The 21450-nt window shown below is 45.8% G+C and overlaps 1 protein-coding gene across 1 annotated transcript in view; it reads left to right on the top strand.

Moving 5' to 3' along the window:
- LOC119954452 (SRC kinase signaling inhibitor 1-like) overlaps window positions 1-21450 on the top strand; it is a 645297-nt gene that overhangs the window by 111871 nt on the left and 511976 nt on the right. The window contains 1 exon segment of the mRNA XM_038779671.1: window positions 8580-8687. Within this exon segment, the coding sequence (XP_038635599.1) occupies window positions 8580-8687 (108 nt within the window).

Below are 21450 nucleotides of genomic sequence, written 5' to 3'. Positions count from 1 at the left end.
CAAGGGACCTTTTAAGTCCGTTTGAGAGGAGAGGCAGGGCCCTGGTTTAATGCCTTGTGTGCTTTATTTTATAACGGCAGTTGTAAAGTAAACAAGTCTGCTCAAAGTCAACAATGTGTGGGATCTTCTCTGACAAGGCCCGTTTTAAATTGTTTCTTTGCTCTGCAGAGTTGGGTATTGTCTTTTAGCCAGGATCCTCTCTGTTGCCTAGTGACCACTAACAGCTAGAAGGTAGACAGAGCACGGAGGTAAACATGAGCTTTACATTCGGACCTTGGAAGGCCAGTTGGGTGGTTAATGAAGTTTAGAGAATGTTTGCTATGTTGTCATAGAAACGACAATTGTATTTTACAGCTGAACCTATCACCAGATCATTGGGAGCCCCCCAAAAATAAATGAATCCAGAGGTGCTTGCTATTTACACTAGTCCAGGCTTACATTTTTTGAGAAACGTTTGAAGGTTGCTGTGTTGTATGTTGCGAGCCTTACTCGAGTCTATGCTTTGCTTTTGAAGAGCTCCATGTCATTCTGCTCTGCATTGCTCGTAGCCTCTTATTAGTAATCAGTTGGGTTGTTCATTCATGTATGTGTTTGTGTGTATGTTGACTGGGGCCCATTGGGCCTGGTTTATGTGTGGCTTCTGTACAGTGACGATTCTATGCAGCTATGTTTGTGAAGGAGATGGGAACAAACTTACAAATCACAGCTTACTCTCAAACTTCAAATGGTTTGGAAATAAATTTGGAGTCAAAGCTCCCAAACTAACTGGTCCTGTGCCCTGCGTAAAACTGAGGGTTATTGGTCCACACTGGAATAAAATCTTCTGCTAAACTGCACCTGACATATAGGCTTCCTAAATCCCTTTAATTCCATTTCTCCCTGAGTTGGGAAAGTGGTGTAGGGAGACGACAATATTATATAAATCTCCAAATACAACAGACAGAGCTGCCATCATCACTGTACGAGTTACTGTAAGATCTGGACTCTAAACTACAACTATGTACAAGTCACATATACACATTTGAAGAATTCGAGGTGCAAGAAAGTCCAGATTTTACAGAGAAATGCTTCCCCTTGAGCTGGTGCTTTTCAACTCGCGAGTGTCTATGCCTTGCGGATATCACTGGGGAAATCGGAGCAGTGCGGTAGAATTGGGCCTCAGCATTCCCAGCAACGTTTGTGTTGTACGGACACTAAATAGCTGCCGGCTATTTGAACCGAAAGATTATTGAAAGTGACAGTCATTTAATAAACCTGTTTGCTCTGTTCTAGATGAATTTGGGACATTTAGAGGTATTTGACTTGCAGAGGTGATTCCTGTTGATGTTTATATTTATTAGCTGTTTTGAGAAATTAATAAATGCATTTTCCTAACTGTTCCTAACTGCTGAATGTGGTGAGCTGCCTGCCATGTAATGAAAGATAAAGAGATGCAACACTGTGGGTCAGTGGAAGGACTGACAAGGTGAAAATGAGGAGCAACAAACTAGTAAGTCATATATATATATATGCGTATATATGTATATATATATACAATATATATTTAGCCCCACTGCCCAATATATCATTGAAGTTATTAATGGTCATCTAGCAAAGCAGATTACCTTCATACAACCCATGTCTATACCGTGGTGGGTAGGGAAGGAATAATTACCTAAACCCTCTCTGCCCCACTTCCTCACAGATTCATGAAAAAATTGATCCTGAATGAAATACATGCGATTAATCAGTTTCCCTTTCATTCTCAAAACCCTTTGCTATTTATCGCTTGTTTTTTGGAAAGAACATAATTTGTTCCCCCATCTCCCATGTCCAAATTAATAACTGAAAACATCCTGATTCATGAGTGAAAGACCAAAGCTTTAAAAAATGTCTGTAATTTTTAATAATTCATATTGCAAATTAAACCTCCTTGTGCAGGTTATGTCCGTGATACCATTTGGAATGAAATTTTGCAGAGTATGAGAAAAGGTTTTTGCACGATGCGGACTAGAATCAGGCGGAGGCCGTACGCCCCCTCGACCGAGCCTGTTCCACCTTTGAAGGAGATCATGGCTGACCTGGACCATTCACCCGCCTTTGTTCCATATATTTTAATGCTCCTTATAAAACACCTTCAATCTCAACTTCAACATTCTCAATGAACCCCCTCAGCTTTTTGGAGGGAAAGGACTTCCCATGCCCTGTGTGTGAAGAAAGGCCTCCTGTCATCACCGCTGAACAGCCTAGCTTTAATTTTCAGGTAATGCATCTTGATTCCCGTCACTTGAGGAAAAAAGTCTCTCTCTATCTGTCCTGTTACTTCCTCGAATCAAACCATCACTCACCAAAAGGCCTTTCTATTACAACTACCTGCTCCTCCAGTGAGTAGAATCTATATTTTGTGGTAATGAGTTACATGCACCAAGAAACTAAGATCTAGGAGTAGGCCATCTGACCCCTCAAACCTCCTCCGTCATTCAATAAGAGCATGGCTGACCTCTTTGTGGACTCAGCTCCACTTACAAGCCCACGCACCAAAACCCTTAATTCCTTTACTGTTCAAAAATCTATCTATCTTTGCCTTAAAAACACTCAACGAGGTAGTCTCAACTGCTTCACAGGGATTTCCACAGATTCACGACCCTTTGAGTGAAGACGTTCCTCCTCAACTCAGTCCAAAATCTGCTCCCTGTGGTGATATGCATCACTGTAAATACACAAGGGATTAATGTAAATACACTACGACTAAGCAAACACTAGAGCGAGCATCAGAGACGTCATGACATGCAGACATACAGCTAATGAACACATAGAATAGGACACGACCAATGGGCAGTCAAGACATGCAGAGGTGACGCACTACCACAAGGGGGCATTACACAACCCATATATAAGGACAGGGCACACATGCTCTGTCTCTTTCCACAGGCGATACTTAGAGAGTAGGACAGGGGCAGATCAGAAGCATCACACCCACCATGTGGCTTAGAGCAGACTGGTTAGTTAGACTGAGTTACTATAGCAAGATTAGCAGGAGAGTGGAACTCATAGAGAACTGTGCTAATGGTTCAATAAATCACATTGAACTTACTTCAAAGTCTGGAGTATTTTTTGGTCAAAGCTGCATCGAGTTGCAACCTGTGTTATCCCAGAGTACATAACACAACACTCCCCCTTATTTTAAGGTATGCCGCCTAGTTCTAGTTTCACCTGCCAGTGGAAACAACCTCCCTGCTTATATCATCTATTCACTTCATCATTTTATATGTTTCTGTAACATCCCTCATTCTTCTGAATTCCAATGAGTATAGTCCCAGTCTACTCATAAGCCATCCTCTCAACTCTGGAATCAACCTAGTGAATCTCCCCTGCACACCTCCAATGCTAGTACATCCTTTCTCAAGGAAGTAGACCAAAACTGTACACAGTACTCCAGGTGTGGCCTCACCAGCACCCTATACAGATGCAACATAACCTGCCTGTTTTTAAATTCCATCCCTCTAGCAATGAAGGACAAGATTCCATTTGCCTTCTTAATTACCTGCTGCACCTGCAAACCAACTTTTCGTGATTCATGTCCTATTGCAGCAGGTCTCAGCGTGGACAGTAGTGAAGGTGCTGACTGGCGTCAGATTCAAGGGATTCGATAGACGAGGACCAGTCTGGCTTTTCCTGATTTCCTCGGTCATTGGCCACATCTGGAAATATTCACACTCCAACATCTGGAATCAGAATTGGTCAAGACTGAAATGATAACTGTACAGCTTCTCAAAAGGAGAAATGAAGAATTATTGTTCAATGCTTTCAGTCCAATAGTACACAACCTTCACTCTGTAGCCTGTGGACAGTTTCCTTCTCACAAATCACAGAATCCCTACAGAGCAGAAGGAGGCCATTTGGCCCATCGAGTCTGCACCGACCCTCCGAAAGAGCACGCTACCTAGACCCACTCCTCTGCCCTATACCTGTAACCCCTCCTAACCGTTGGACACTAAGGGGCAATTTAGCATAGCCAGTCCACCTAACTGCACGTTTTTGGACTGTGGAAGGAAACCGGAGCACCCGGAGGAAACCCACGCACACACGGGGGGATGTGCAAACTCCACACAGTCACCCGAGGCCGGAGTTGAGTACGGGTCTCCGGTGCTGTGAGGCAGCAGTGCTAACCACTGTGGCACCCTGCTGCCCCATAAACATAGTTCACACCCATACAGCAGATAAAGCCAGCATTGCCAACTCTGTTGGACATTCCTGGAAGTGTCATCATTTAAAAAAAAATTTAGATTACCCAATTATTTTTTTTTCCAATTAAGGGGCAATTTAGCGTGGCCAATCTACCTACCCTGCACATCTTTGTGTTGTGGGGGTGAAACCCATGCAGACATGGGGAGAATGTGCAAACTCCACACGGACAGTGACCCGGGGCCGGGATCGAACCTGGGCCCTCGGCGCGGTAGGCAGCAGTGCTAACCATTGCACCACGTGCCGCCCTTGGCAGTGTCATCATGTGATCCCTCATCTCAAAGTGGCCTGCCTCCACTCTCCTTTTATTGGTTGCCTGACAGATCCACCCTCTGGATGTTATGTCTTCTCAGGTCAATTGTAAAGTGAAGGGTCTTTCTGTAACTCAATTCCCAGCTGTCAAGCAGTCAATCTTCCCATCTCTAATGCGTCTGCAACTAATAAATGAAAATGCTCATCGAAAATGAAAACAAAAATACCTATCATGGCCTCTGCTCATGATTTACAGGAACATCCGTTCAGTCTCTCAAACCTGTTCTGCCATTCTCCAGATGTGGAGATGCGGGATGGGCACAGTAAGAAGTCTCAGAGCACCTCCTTCAGCAGCGTGGAAACTTGTGCTTTCAAATGAACCTGTTGGACTTTAACCAGTTGTTGTGCGACTTCTTCCTGTGCCATTCAATCAGATCATGGTTGACCTGTCTCTTAATTCCAATTACCTGTCTTGGTTGCATATCACTTAAAACAAAGGTCTGTCAGCCTCATTTTTGAAATTTTCAATTAATCCCCAACTTTAACACCTTTTTCAGGTGATGGGGTGCAGGGGTTGGGGGTAAGTACTGCAACTTGACAAGCAGCCTGATTCCTTCCTTCAATCCCCCTGCCTGCCACAAGGAGTCCAATTAAACAATTAAATTAAACAAAAGCAAGATTATTTCCACTGGTCCATTCAAACATTGGACTTTGTGAGGGTAAAATTCAACCTTTGGAACATGAAATGGATGGCAGTAACTTGGTACTTGTAATACACCCAGTCCAACAATCTGTATCAGGGCGGGGTTAGTCCTACCCCTGAAATTTTGACAAAAACTAAGAATTAAAATAACAGCCAATTTAAGGTTATCGGTTGGGTTCACAGAGAGGCCCACCTAATTTTGCCAGATGTTACACATATTCATACACAGTAGGGACCTGCCCTCTGCAACCAGAAGGAACACGTCCAGTCATTGTGCCTTTTTGAATTAAATAAAAGCATGGAGGCAATAGTTGCCTGGTACATTCTCCATGGCAAAGTCTTGACCAATCAGAGTGGACTTGCCAATCAACCAGAATCCTTTTCTCATGCAGTGTTAATAGTTGCTCCCTTTGCAATTTAATCTTTTTGCAGCTGCTCTGGTGAGTGCAAGACGAGAAGCTTTGACAGCATGTTGCCTTTTTTTCAGCATTACCCAAAGGCAAAATGTTGCAAAGGCCAGAAATCTGAAACAAAAAGGGAAAATTCTGGAGCCACTCAGCAGGCACCTGCAGCATCACTGACGAGAAAAGCAGAGTTAACATTTAGATCGATGATTTTTTTTCAAAACTGTTTGACAACGCAAAAGTCAGAACTGGACCTGGAAACACAGCATCGTGAATTTTGCCTTTCTGTCTCTGAGCAATATACCTGAAGCTAACTGTGAATACCTGTACAGCTACCTCCTCCTCCCTGTGCAAGCTCTCTGCCATCAATTCTTCTGAGAGCTGGCACGCAGAAACACATCCAATATTTGCTCGCATTTATTCAAGAGACTGGAATTGTGTTTGTTTAGTTTGTGACACCTTTGCCCCTGACTCTCTGAAAAATCTGTTTGAGTGGCGTCAACAGCTCTTAGCTCAAATATCATTTTCTGACCTCAATTAGCCGATAAATTTTATTTTTCAGAATAGTTCCTGGCCATCTCCATTCTAATGTTTCAGTCCAATGGCATTATTCAATTAAAAATTGGGTCTGGCCTAGCCAGCTATCAGATGAATATCTGACCAGTCGCTTCATTGATTGCAAGTGATCCCTGCTGTCGAACAGGCTGAATTCCACCCATATTATGTATGGAATAATGCAGCTGAATCTTATCACCTATTTATTGGTCTTTCCCACTCAATATCACAAATTAAAAGTGATATTTGAGCTTGAAGTGTATCTATAAATATACAACTCTTTTAGTTCACCTTCGATTCCCTCTGTCCCAATTCTCATCCCAATTGTAAAACCACAATCTTTGACCCAAACATTATTTTTTCAGCAGTTTGATTCGGCAGTGTGATTTTTTTCCCGCATTGTCTTATTTTTCACACTCCAGTTCCTGTTCTGAGCACAGCAATCTCCTCTTAACACATTTCCCACAATTTCAATTCAATAGTAAATCTATATTGTGATACGATTTCAAATAAGTGACTGGAATTATTGCAAGGGAGCCTATAGCCTGGTTCATGCAACCCTTACCTAACTCTTTATTTTAGCCAATCCAAATGTTATGTTTCGTACTGTAGAGTCCTGTCGAGCTTTCCAATATCTCATTCAAATGGCCACTTTTAAAAACGAGTCTCGGCCATGATTGCAGGCCGACCATCTTAATCAGCAAGTTCGGTCATATTTTGCCAGTTTCAACGCTGGCCAATGGGAAAGCCCCTTGGAGGCGGAACCTCAGTTAATTTCTCACCCAATAGCAAAGCACATTTCTTCACATCCCACTATGGACTCTGGCAATCCCACTGCCAGCATGTCGTCTAACGACAACTAATTCACTTTGAGAATCAAATCTGAGATAGTCAAACAAACATAGAACATACAGTGCAGAAGGAAGCCATTCAGCCCCTCGAGTTTGCACTGATCCATTTAAGCCCTCACTTCCACCCCATCTCCGTAACCCAATAGCCCCTCCTAACCTTTTTTAGTCACTAAAGGCAATTTAGCATGGCCAATCCCACCTAACCTGCACATCTTTGGACTGTGGGAGGAAACCGGAGCACCCGGAGGAAACCCACGCAGACACGGGGAGAACGTGCAAACTCCACACAGACAGTGACCCAAGCCAGGAATCGAACCTGGGACTCTGGCGCTGTGAAGCCACAGTGCTATCCACTTGTGCTACCGTGCTGCCCTGGTTTAGTTCTTCAGCAAATCACTTTCCCACCAAGGAAAGATTTGTTTGGTTGTTAATTAGTTAATACGGTTGAATCGTGAATAACCTGGGTCAAAATGATTCTGGTCCAAGCTCCCATCCCACTGATATCTGGAGCAACCAATGTAATGAGATACACACCCAGAGGTTCGTGTATAGGAATTGGGCGGGAAATACATTTTGGGAATAGGAAGTTAGGATTTAGGAACAGAAGTAACCATTCAGCCCTTTGAGCCATTCTATAAGATCATGGTTGATCTGGTTGTATCTCAACTCCACTTTGCTGACTGCCCAAATAACCCTTGACTTCCTTGTTTATCAAAAACCTGCTTCACTCTCCCTTGGATAAGTATAAGGATGCAGCACAATCAAACCACCCACCCGCTATTTCCTGCGGACACACTGAGTTCAGTTTGGTTGAAGTTCCCGTGGGAGAGGGGGCCAATGAGGGAGAAACACAGGTTGCATGCATTCAGTGTAGAGGACAGCTTGGTTAGTGTAACTCCTGGTCTTGCTGTGCCTGACAATATGAGAAAGCTGAAGGAGTGTGACCCTGCAATTTCAGCTAGGTCAGTTAATTCATCTCCTTCATTCCACTGACTAAGCAATGCCCACAAGTAATGCTGTCAGAATTTACTGATTTAAAAGTATCCCTGACAGAATTAGACAAATAGAAAGATGCTAATGTTAACCCTGCTAAGTTTTAATACTGAGCATCTATTTTTCTTCGGATGTTCTTTATAAAGACAACTGATTAAGGATGCAAAACCAAATTTGAATGGTTTATCCCTGCTAATGGATTGTGCTTGAAGAATCCTTATTCCATTGGAAGTTGGTGAAAATTCTGCAGTCTAGTAATGTGATGATATAATTGGAATTAATTTTCAATGTTATGGGATGTGTGGCACATTGATGAAATAAGCAATAGGATAAGTAGAACATCACACCATTGATGGTGTGTTACTAAAGTTCGGTCACTCATGTGAAAGATCGCCCGCTTCTACCCCGCCATGCCCACCATCTCCCTCCACCACACCACTCATTAATTACGGTGCTTTCGCACTTGTGGCGAGACTCCAGTAATGCACCATCACCGGTGTGATGTCCTTGTATTCATTCAGCAACGCTCGGTCAAGCAAGCTGCTGGCACAACCCAAATCATTGGCACAAACTGTCACTGTCTGCCTTACCCCATAGAAACGTGCCTCCTGCCCGCTGACCCACAGAGAGGCATTGCACTTGGAAGCTGCGAAGGAGTGTGTGACCCCCTCGCCCATTTACCCGGCTGGAACACATGGAGCAGAGGTGAGTGGTTACAACTTGAGGGTCAGGTGGTGATTTGAAGAATCTAAGTCACATTCGAGGGGAGCGGATGTGGAAAGTTGTTCCAAAAAAAAAAGCAGCACGGAATTAAAAGAGTAACCTTGTCTTTGTAGAAAAGAGATTGTCGACAAATTGTCCTCTTCCTCTTAAAGCCAATATGGACATGGAATCGCCTTCTCTCTCCTGGAGTGGTAGGTCATTGGAATGGGAAACATGAAATGTGTGCAAAATAGAGAGGTGTACATTAGCAAGGTGGAAAAGAAACGTGTTATGGAGTTTCCATCAGTGGGAAGCTGTTGTTAGCAGGTTGTTCAGGAACTGGGATTTAGGTTTAATTACAGTTTTGAGCTATCCAATCCTGTGGTTTGGGTTAGTCAGGCTGCATCAAACTTAGTTCAGGCACCAAAGGAAATTAAAGGGTTTGAGGCAGGTTCACAGGGATTCAGGAATGTTGTGTTCTTCGTTACAAAGAGAAAATCCAAAGTACTTTTCATTGCAGTAAAAAAGCTGAAAAGGGGACATGATCATTGGCGCGCTGAGCGGGTTGGATAATACAGATGTCAGCTGGTTATTTAATTTGGACAGAACTGGAGGACATGAGGCTAAAATTAATGAGGCTAAAAATGACTCACATAATTCAATATTTTCTCCCCGTCATTAAGCAAAACACATGCTGTGGAGACTCTCATTATAAAGTTAATGCTGTGACTGTTGGCACAGTGTCTGGGAGTGGAACCTGATCACCAAAACACCAAATGTTGCCACCATGAAAATGCCAAGCCGGAAGCGCACCTTCACTAAGTGACAGGCAGGGCTCAGTTGGTAGCACTCCTGTGTCTGAATCAGAAGGTTGTAGGTTCAAATCCCGCTCCAGGGGCAAAGATCTCCCATCTGGGATTAAGTCCCGTGGTGGGGACAGGAACGGGGAGTGCTTTCTGCTGTGGAGGCTGGAGGTAAACCATACCAAATCGTCAGGGGTTTAGCATTCCGCGGTGGGGTGGATATGATAGCGCACGTCATGTCGTCATGTCTGGGTGAAGCTCCTGATTAATGAAGACGGATCTCCAGGAACACACTGTGGCTGGAAGATTAACCTTCTCAATGACAGATTCCAGAAGATCCACCTGTAGAATTTCCCCCAACAAACCGCTGTGGTGTTCCGACATTCAGGCTTGCTGGCGGCTTCCATCCCGAACACCAGAGGCAGGCCCAGGTGAGTCCCGACTTGTACACGGCAGTTATTCCCACACGCGTTCTGAACCAGTGTGTTTTCCTGCTGGCACCATGGAGAGTTGGGCATGGGTGGTAGATTCTGGTTGGGCGTTCATTGGCATCTCATTAGTGGGATGCAAGTCAGTTTCACTCCGGCCTCCCATGGGTTTCCTGATTTGCCATGGCGGGCACCAGCAGAGGATCCCATGGGAAATACGAGCCTCGGACTGGAGCACAGAAACCGCGGCTGACACTGGATTGTGGCACTGAGTGGTCTGGCGGAGGGACTGCCGCTCAGATGAGACATTAAACATCTGCCCGCTCAGCCGCACGGAGATATCCTGTGACACAAATTTGAAGAAGGAAAGGGACTTACGTTTGGTTTCCTAATCAATGTTCATCAACACCCCAAAGCAGATTACCTGGTCATGATTGTACTGCTGTAATAATAATCTTTGTTGTCACAAGTAGGCTTACATTAACTCTGCAATGAAGTTACTGTGAAAATCCCCTCGTCGCCACATTCCGGCGCCTGTTCGGGTACACGGAGGGATAATCCAGAAATGTCCAATTCACCGAACAGCACATCTTTCGGGACTTATGGGAGGAAACCGGAGCACCCGGAGGTAACTCACACTGACACGAGGAGAACGTGCAGACTCTGCACACAGTGACCCAAGCTGGGAATCGAACCTGGGACCCTGGCAATGTGAAGCAACAGTGCTAACCACTGTGCGGCCGTGCCGAATTTCTATGGATCAGAATAAGGAGGGATACGTTTAATGTTTCTCTGCACCAATTAGCTGCTGGCTACCCACATTACACCAGTGACAATGCCGGAGAGATACTCCATTGTTGTAAAGTGCTCTGGGACAAGCAGTGCCTGTGAAAGGCGCTGTATAAATGCAACACATGTTCTTTCTGAGTATGTTACCGCGCTAACAATGACTGGATCAAATAACATATTGCAAAGAACATTAAATTACTCTAAAGGTGATAGGACCAAACGACATAGTCCAGATTATCTTGTACATTACTGGAACAATCAGCTCCCGAAAACTTGTGTTGCAAATTGATGCCGCCAAAGGTTTGTGCTGCGTAAACTAGGCAATTATTATCGAAGGTTACAGGTGGCTGGGTAGCATACTGAGCACTGCTGGGAGATCAAGGGAGTGTCAACTGTGGACAGTAGCCAAGCAGGTTTAATGGCTGAGCTGTAAGCATGAGAGCTGATTCGACGATTGGAGCTCCCGGTGAGATGCGCCACTCGCAGGAACGGAGGATGAAGGATGTGTCTTTTGAGCATGTGATTGTCTAGATTGTGTTTACTGTAAGCACCACTTTCACTGGGAGTGACTCATTGTAGAATTGGCTCTTTGATGTCTCACCTTGATTATCTTCAAGGCTCAGGGAAGCAATTTTCAAAAATTGTGCAAGGAGATTAAATGGATGGGTGGAACCCATGATGTTCCCTGCAAGGAATTAGATTGATGAGCCGAATGTCTTCATCAAGTACTTTCCTGCACCACCAATTAGTTCCTCAGGCTCTCATTATGACGCACGCTTGATTACGTGATCTCTGGCATAGCTCAATGTTTGAGTTGCCAATTCTGGTTGGATGTATGGTTGAAAACGTCACCATACCAGCTACCTGCTCCAAATGCCTTCCAGTCAAACGGCAGATTTTTTCATCTCCAATATTTCCAAGTAACAAATAAAAATGCCCAAAGAAATCGAAGACAAGAATTATTTTTATGTTCCTATGATCTTTCTCCTGTATTGCTCACTGCGGGAGCTGAGATTAATCATTCGTTCCTGAAGACTCCAGGCCACCTTACACAACATACGCCCATTCGCATCAGGAACTGTAAAAATACTTTGTGCATGATCTACTCATTCTCTAACCAGCTATGAATTCCCATGTGACCTATTTTACATGGTTTATATATCGATTCAGGTGTGATGCAGATTGAATTGGACCATTTACAAAACTCCAATTTCACAGTTTGAGTCCAATTAGTCTTCAGTTTCCTAAATTCCTCTTTCAGTGATGAGGTTTGTGTATCTAGAGGTGAACATTCTGGTGTGCGTACATATGATTGTGATGTGCATGTGTGCATGCATGTGTCTACATGTGTGTGTGTGCATGCATGTATATGTGTGTGCATGTGTGTACATGTGTGCGCATGTATGTGCATGTGGCTGTATGCAAACACGTGTGCGTGTGTGTCTGTGCGTGTGCATGTGTGTATATATGAGTGTGTGTGTGTGAGTGCGTGTGTGTGTGAGTATGTGTTTGTGTATATTAGTGTGTGTTTGCGTATATGAGTGCATGTGTATGAGTGTCCGTGCGTATCTGTATAAGTGCATGTGTGTATATGTGCATGTGTGTATATGAGTGCTGTGTGTGTATATATGAGTGAGTGTGTGTTTGTATGTATGTGTCTATGAGTGCATGTGTATATGAATGCATGGGTATATGAGTGTGTCTGTATGAGTGCACATGTGTATTAGTGTGTGTGCATATGAGTGCATTTGTGTGTATATGAGTGCATGTGTGTGTATATACGAGTGCATATGCATATGAATGCATGTGTATGTATCTGAGTGTGCTTGTGTGTATATGAGTGCATGTGTGAATGTGTTTGTGTGTATGTGTGTACAAGTGCATGCGTGTGTATATGAGTGCACATGTGTGTATACAAGTGCGTGTGTGTATGAGAGTGCATGTGTGTGTATGTGTGTACGAGGGCATGTGTTTGTACATCAGTGTGTGTTCATATGAGTGTGTATGTGCGTGTGAGTGCGTATGTGTATATGAGTGCATCTGTACATGAGTGCGCGTGTATATATGAGTGCGCGCCTGTGTATACAAGTGCGTGTGTGAGTATGTGGGTACAAGTGCATGTGTGTGTATATGAGTGCACGCGTGTGTATACAAGTGTGTGTGTATGCAAGTGCATGTGTGTGTATGTGTGTACAAGTACATGTGTGTGTATATGAGTGTGTGTTCATATGAATGTGTGTGTATGAGTGCGTGTGTGTATAAGTACATTTGTACATGAGTGCGTGTCTGTATATGAGTGCACATGCACATATGAGTGCATGTGTGTATATGAGTGCACGTGTGTGTATACAAGCGAGTGCGTGTGTGTGTGTACAAATGCATGTGTGTATGAGTGCGTGTATGTTTACACGTGCGCGTGTGTGTATAGGTGTATGAGTGCATGTGTGTGTGTATATGATGAGTACGTGTGCATATGAGTGTGTGTGGATGTGAGTACGTGTGCATATGAGTGTATATGGGTGTGTGTGTGTGTGTGTATATGAGTGTGTGTGTGTATATGGGTGTGTGTATATGAGTGTGTGTGTATATGAGTGTGTGTGTGTATATGGGTGTGTGTGTATATGAGTGTGTGTGTGTATATGTGTGTGTATATGAGTGTGTGTGTGTATGAGTGTGTGTGTATATATGGGTGTGTGTATATATGAGTGTGTATGTGTGTGTATATGGGTGTGTGTGTATGAGTGTGTGTGTATATGGGTGTGTGTGTGTATATGAGTGTGTGTGTGTATATGAGTGTGTGTGTATATGAGTGTGTGTATATATGAGTGTGTGTGTATATGAGTGTGTGTGTATATGAGTGTGTGTGTGTATATATGAGTGTGTGTGTGTGTGTATATGAGTGTGTGTGTATATGAGTGTGTGTGTGTATATGGGTGTGTGTGTATATGAGTGTGTATGTGTGTGTATATGGGTGTGCGTGTGTATATGAGTGTGTGTGTGTGTATATGAGTGTGTGTGTGTATATGAGTGTGTGTGTATATGGGTGTGCGTGTGTATATGAGTGTGTGTGTGTGTATATGAGTGTGCGTGTGTATATGGGTGTGTGTGTGTATATGTGTGTGTGTGTGTATATGAGTGTGTGTGTATGAGTGTGTGTGTGTATATGAGTGTGTGTGTGTATATGAGTGTGTGTGTGTATATGAGTGTGTGTGTGTATATGAGTGTGTGTGTGTGTATATGAGTGTGTATATGGGTGTGTGTATATATGGGTGTGTGTGTGTATATGAGTGTGTATGTGTGTGTATATGGGTGTGTGTGTGTATATATGAGTGTGTGTGTGTATATGAGTGTGTGTGTGTATATGAGTGTGTGTGTATATGAGTGTGTGTGTGTATATGAGTGTGTGTGTGTATATGAGTGTGTGTGTGTATATGAGTGTGTGTGTATATGAGTGTGTATGAGTGTGTATGTGTGTGTATATGAGTGTGTGTGTATATGAGTGTGTGTGTGTATATGAGTGTGTATGTGTGTGTATATGAGTGTGTGTATATGAGTGTGTGTGTGTGTAAATGAGTGTGTGTGTGTATATGAGTGTGTGTGTGTATATGAGTGTGTGTGTATATGAGTGTGTGTGTATATGAGTGTGTGTGTGTGTAAATGAGTGTGTGTGTGTGTATATGTGTGTGTGTGTGTATATGAGTGTGTGTGTATGTGAGTGTGTGTGTATATGAGTGTGTGTGTGTATATGAGTGTGTGTGTATATGAGTGTGTGTGTGTATATGAGTGTGTGTGTGTATATGAGTGTGTGTGTGTGTATATGAGTGTGTGTGTGTATATGAGTGTGTGTGTGTGTATATGAGTGTGTGTGTGTGTATATGAGTGTGTGTGTGTATATGAGTGTGTGTGTGTATGAGTGTGTGTGTGTGTATATGAGTGTGTGTGTGTATATGAGTGTGTATATGAGTGTGTGTGTGTGTGTGTATATGAGTGTGTGTGTATATGAGTGTGTGTGTGTGTGTATTTGTAACAGCAAAAAGGCCAATTTTCTTTCTTATTTTTCTTGCTTTGGTTGCTGGTTTTCCTTTACAGCAGTGTGGCGGCGTATCATACAGTGCAGAAGGAGGCCATTTGGCCCATCGAGTCTGCACCGGCCCTTACAAAGAGCACCCTACTGAAGTCCACGTATCTACCCTATCTCCGTAACCCAGTAACCCCTCCTAACCTTTTTGGACACTAAGGGCAATTTAGCATGGCCAATCCACCTAACCTGCACATCTTTGGACTGTGGGAGGAAACCGGAGCACCCGGAGGGAACCCACGCAGACACGGGGAGAACGTGCAAACTCCGCACAGACAGTGACCCAGCCGGGAATCGAACCTGGGACCCTGGAGCTGTGAAGCAACTGTGCTAACCACTATGCCACCGTGCTGCCCACATGCTGCGTGTGTGTGTGTGTGTATATGAGTGGGTGTGTGGAGGAATAAGGTTTGGTCCTGAGGGGAGGGATAAATTCCTCATGTTTTGGTTGCTCTGTGGTTGCTAAGTCATGGGCTTTGTGGAGATGAAAGGCTTTAGAGTAAGCGCTTTAAAAACAGGTTGATAAAATTGGTTGTGTTCTTTCAGCAAAAACTCGAATCAGAAGCTGCAGTGGCAGCAGAAGAAAAGGAATATTCTACCTTACGTTTCTTAAAATTAGCAAAATGTTGCTGAGTCCAAAATCAACCTTGGATAAAACAGAGGACCATTAAACAACGATGAAATGTAAAGTCATCAGAGCAAGACAATGTGACTTCAGGAGATAAGACTGAGAGGACCCTTTTGATGCATTTGGACCTGACTATTCGAATGGTCTCCCAACCAGTCTCCATCTTCTTTCCTGCATAAAGTTGATCTGAGCCAAAGTTGCTGAAGTTCTTAACCATAAGACCATAAGAGCAGAATTAGGCCACTCAGCCCATCGAGTCTGCTCCACCATTCAATCATGGCTGATATTTTTCCCGTCCCCATTCTCTTGCCTTCTCCCCATAACCCCTGATCCCCTTATTAATCAAGAACCTATCTATCTCTGTTTTAAAGACACTCAGTGATTTGGCCTCCACAGCCTTCTGCGGCAAAGAGTTCCACAGATTCACCACCCTCTGGCTGAAGAAATTCCTCCTTATCTCTGTTTTAAAAGATCGTCCCTTTAATCTGAGATTGTGTCCTCTGCTTCTAGTTTTTCCTATAAGTGGAAACATCCCCTCCACAACCACTCTATCCAGGTCTCACAGTACCCTGTAAGCTTCAGTAAGATCCCCCCTCATCCTTCTGAACTCCAACAAGTACAGACCCAGAGTCCTCAATCGTTCCTCATACCACATCAAGTTCCATTCACCCATCATCCTTGTGATCGCTGACATGGATTGGCTCCAGGCCCAGCAGTGTCTCAGTTCCTTGTTTTTGCAAATCCCTCTGTGGCCCTTGCCCCTTCCTACCATTGTAATCTCCTCTAACTCTACAACCCTGAGATTTTGCACTCCTCGATGTCTGGCCCCTTTGCACTTCCACCATCAGCTGCTGATTTGAAACTCTGGGACACACATAGTCCAAAATTGTCTTTGTGTAAATGCAATAATTGGCAACCACCAGTTTGCTAACTAACAACGACCGGGTTTATTATAAATTCAAACTATATACAGAGCAGCAAACTCAATGTTTTCATTCTCAGCACTGGGATCACAACTGGCTGTAAAAGCCCTCGCTCCGCACCGAGATCCCCATTGGCTGATCAGAGCACATCACTCTTCTGATGCAAAACCCCTTAAAGGGGCCAGCTACTACATCCCTCCCCCTTTAAGTCCCTTATTCCAGACTACATTTTTAACTTATATAACTTGCAAAACATTAGCAATAATAAACAATTTATAACGCAGTTCATCAGATACTCAGTCTGTCAAGGGACCTTCTCTGTCTGCGGGAGTGACACAGCTCAGCTAGTTGAGGTTTGCTGTAAATGGAGCTTCGGTTGGATCTGCTTCGATCTCCCGGTACCCAGCACATCACTTTCCACTTTCTCCCCGGTTCCATTGGGAGCAACACTTTGAGCTGTTCCCTGGCTGTTCACCACATCACAAACACTACATGCAGGCACTATTGGATCAGGCAGTAACACTGGCTCTTGGGGCGGCTCCCGTCTTCACAAATTGTTTCTTCAAAAACTTTTGCTTTGTGGACAACTCCCGGGACCAGCTTGGTCCACTTCCAAAATTCTTCACAAAAACTGGATGGTCTATCTCAAATGCTCTCTACCTGTTTGCTAAATCATGGTTCCTTTTCTAGCAACGCTGCCTTACTGCCACCCTCTCTGCCAAATTTGGAACGAACCTGGTTCCCAAGCCCATCAGCAGCCCAGCTGGAGCTAGGCCAGTAGTGGGATGCGGGATTGTTCTGGAACCGCGCCATCTTGGTTCCCAGTGACGCAGCTGATTGCTTCTTCAAACCAGCCTTGAATATCCGAACTGTGTGTTCAGCCAACCCATTTGACAAAGGGTGATAAGGTGCGGTCCGAATATGCTTTATCCCGTTAACCGTCAGGAACATCTGGCATTCCACACTTGTGAATGCCGTTCCGTTGTCAGAGATGACGTCAGGTACGCCGAGGGTGGCGAAACGTTGGCACAGGTTCTCAACTGGGGTGTAGGAAGTTGTGGACTTCATTTCAAATACCTGCATCCATTTTTAATGGGTGTCCACTAACAAAGGGCACATCACGCCCATGACTGAGCCGCATAACCCACATGAACTCTCACCTATGGCCAACCCGGCCATTCCCAGGGGTGCGAGGAAGCTGCAACTTGCAATCTATGGTGTGACTGGCATTGGTTACTTTCTTTCACAATCCTTTCCACATCAGCATCGATGCCAGGCCACCAAACATAGCTTCTCGCTCGCATTTTCATCTTGATCACACCCGCATGGACGTTATATAATGCTTCAAGCAGTAATTCTCTTCCGGGTATGGCGACTACCCCTCTCGTTCCCCAAAGGATGACACCATCCAGGAAACTAAGCTCATCTTCCCTGAGCTAATAAGGCTCAATCTCCCCTGAAGCTTCCTCATTCCGCCATCCATAGAGCATCATCTGTTTAACCTTCGATAGCAATGGGCCTCTATTAGTCCAGTATTTAACTTGTTGCACCGTCACAGATAAGGGGTCCAGAAAGTTTCAGGGTTTTACAATCTCTGTCGGTACGAGAGGGGGTAGTGCGCTTTCTGGAAAGGGAAGGTGACTAAGGGCGATTGCATTGGCTGGGTGAGCCCCTGGCTGATGTTTGAAGGTATATTTGTGCCAATAAGAAGAGCGCCCAACATTGGGGGTGATTCTCCGAGCCCCGCGCCGGGCTAGTGAACCGCCGCAACCGTGCCACGAGGCCCCGACGACGGCATGCGATTCTCCGAGGTGTAGAGAATCAGCGCGGGCCGCTGGAATCGGCGGGGCCGCCGAATCTCCGGCCTGGATGGGCCGAGCGGCCGCGTGAATACGACAGAGTCCCGCCGGCGCCGTTCACCCCTGGTCGCTGCCGGCGGGAACTCTACGCGAAGGGTCGGGGGGCAGCCTGTAGGGCGGGGAAAAGCGATCCTTCACCGGGGGGGGGGGCCTCCGATGGGGTCTGGCCCGCGATGGGGGCCCACTGATTGGCGGGCCGGCTTCCCCCACCCCCCGCCGGGCCTACTTTGTTGCGCGGCCGGCCCCTGAACACCGACGCCATGTTGAGTCGGGGCCGGCACGAAGAAGTCCCCCGCGCATGCGCAGTTTGGCGTGGCGCCCATTTGGCGCCGGGAATGAGGCTGGAGCGGCGTGAACCGCTGCAGCGGCATGCTGGCCCACTGTGGGGACAGAATCGGTCGTCCTTGTGCCCGTTTTGCGCCGTCATGAAACGCGATGGCGTTTACGGCGGCGCGAACACTTGGTCTCCATTTCTGAGAATCGCCCCCATTGAATCCCAGCAGAAGCAATTGGTGGAATCGCTTTGTCTTCTTTGAAAGGTCCTAAAAGTGGCCTGTGGTCTGTGATGGCAGTGAACTGTCTCCCGTGTAGGTGCTGATGTCTTGATGCCAAGGCAGCACGTGGCGCAGTGGTTAGCACTACTGCCTCACGACGCCGAGGACTCGGGTTCGATCACAGCCTCAGGTCACTGTCCGTGTGAAGTTTGCACATTTTCTCCATGTCTGCGTGGGTTTCACCCCCACAACCGAAAGATGTGCAGGGTATGTGAATTGGCCACGCTAAATTGCCCCTTAATTGGAAAAAAATAATTGGGTACTCTAAATTTATTTTTAAAAACTTCTTGATGCCGTAGATAATCGCCAGACCTCCTTTCACGATTTGCACATCTGTTAGGATTCTTTACCCGTACTCCATTGAGGTGATAACCCATCCCGACCCCATATGGTGATGCATTGCATTTTCTTAGAGGCATTGAAATGCACTAGTAGGCATGAAGACTGAAGAGCCTGCTTAACATGGTTAAAAGCCTCTTCCTGTGTTTTTCTCCATCACCATCTCTGGCACTTCTTTAATGGCACATGCAATGAACATAAGAACATAAGAACATAAGAACTAGGAGCAGGAGTAGGCCATCTGGCCCCTCAAGCCTGCTCCGCCATTCAATGAGATCATGGCTGATCTTTTGTGGAATCAGCTCCACTTTCCGGCCCGAACACCATAACCCTTAATCCCTTTATTCCTCAAAAAAGTATCTTTATCTTAAAAACATTTAATGAAGGAGCCTCAACTGCTTCACTGGGCAAGGAATTCCATAGATTCACAACCCTTTGGGTGAAGAAGTTCCTCCTAAACTCAGTCCTAAATCTACTTCCCCTTAATTTGAGGCTATGCCCCCTAGTTCTGCTTTCACCCGCCAGTGGAAACAACCTGCCCGCATCTATCCTATCTATTCCCTTCATAATTGTGCTCGCAATGTGAATAGATTTGGGAGGAACTGCCCATAATAGTTGGCCATCCCCAGGAAAGCACTCTGCTTCTCTAAATCTACATGTTCCTGGGAGAGACTCCCTCGCACCGATAGCACTCTATTATTCCAAGGCTGCGGCTCATTCGGTTTCCACGTTATTCTCTCTCCTTAAGCCAGCACCTTCACTCCTGGTGCCGCTTGCTGCTTGCAGCTTCCGGTCTTAACTAGTGGACCTCATCGCTCTGTGCACTTTGATGCTCCTGGGCTCCCGTTTTGAATTCTTTATCACTGACACTATCTCCAGAGTGTGGAGTTTGAACATTCTCCCCATGTCTGCGTGGGTGTTACCCCCACAGCCCAGCTTGCCCAACACATCATGGTACCAGTGAGTAATGCTGAAGTTTGACGGACCTACCTTGAGATAATCTGCCTTTGACCAGCGATCAGCCATCCGGTAACGTGGACAGCGTCCGCCCTCCCCCACAGCTCCGCATCGCCGGCAACCTCAGTACAAACTGGAAGATTTTCAAGCAGAAGTTCCAGCTATATCTTGAAGGCACCAACCTTGAGGCCACATCGGAAGCCAGGAAGATCGCATTCTTCCTTTCTACAGCTGGGGACCACGCTATCCACGTCTACAACGCTCTCACATTTGCTGCAGGTGAAGACAAAACGAAGTTTAAAACGGTCCTGCTGAAGTTCGACAGCCACTGCAACATTGAGGTCAATGAGAGCTTTGAACAGTACGTGTTCCAGCAGAGGCTTTGGGGTAAGGATGAACCTTTTCAGTCCTTTTTAACCCATCTCCGCATCCTCGTGCGGTCATGTAACTATGACTCGACAACTGATTCCATGATCCGGGATCAGATTGCTTTCGGGGTCCACTCAATTCCCTTCGCCAGCAGCTCCTAAAGGTTAAGCAGCTCACCCTTACCATACCATCGAAACCTGCGTCCTCCACGAGCACGCTAACAACCGGTACTCCCATATCAGGGCAGCAGAAACGGCAAGGCTAAACCCCCACGAGGCAGAACGGGTACAGGCCATCAAGCAAATGCAGGGCCTGAGCCTGGATGAGAGTGGCCATTTCACGCGCTTTGCCCGGGCTCCAGCGCATGCGCGCCACGACCGAGGGGACGGCGAGACCGACGACCAGCCTGCGCAAGTGCGCACGTCGTTCGACCGCACTGTGCATGTGCGGTGGTGCACGGAACGTCCAGATGTTGGCGTCATGACTTGTTCCAATTGTGGCTCCGCCCACTTAAAGCGGCAATGTCTGGCAAAATCTCGACGCTGTCTCCAGTGTGGCAAGCTTTGCAGATCTGCTACACTGCCCAGCACACAGCGATCCCAGCCACAGCGCAGGAGCATCCGGTCAGTACAGCAACCCGTGACAGACTCCGACACCGACAGTCTACCAGATCCCGACGCTGAGTGCCTCAAATCCCCATTCCGGTTGGGCATCATCACCAAGCATACACTGCCTTTCTCAACGATGGTGAAACAACTCCCAATTCTGAGCATTGATCTGGACGACGAGTGGTGTGCCACCCTTACGGTTAACAAGGCTCGCATACGCTTCAAGCTGGACACCGGCACTTCAGCAAACCTCATTTCAAAGTCTGACCTCGACACCATCCGTGTCAAGCCAAGCATTCTTCCACCGGCCTGCCAGCTCCTCGACTACAATGGCAATGCCATTGCTGCCAGTGGCTCATGCCAGCTTGTGGTGTCCAATAGGTCACTAAAAGCAACACTGCGATTTGAAATCGTAGGAACCAACAGAGCTT

Source organism: Scyliorhinus canicula, chromosome 19, assembly GCF_902713615.1.
Source record: "Scyliorhinus canicula chromosome 19, sScyCan1.1, whole genome shotgun sequence".
In the NCBI taxonomy this organism is placed as follows: Eukaryota; Metazoa; Chordata; class Chondrichthyes; order Carcharhiniformes; family Scyliorhinidae; genus Scyliorhinus; species Scyliorhinus canicula.
This window is presented reverse-complemented; position numbering and strand designations above follow the sequence as displayed.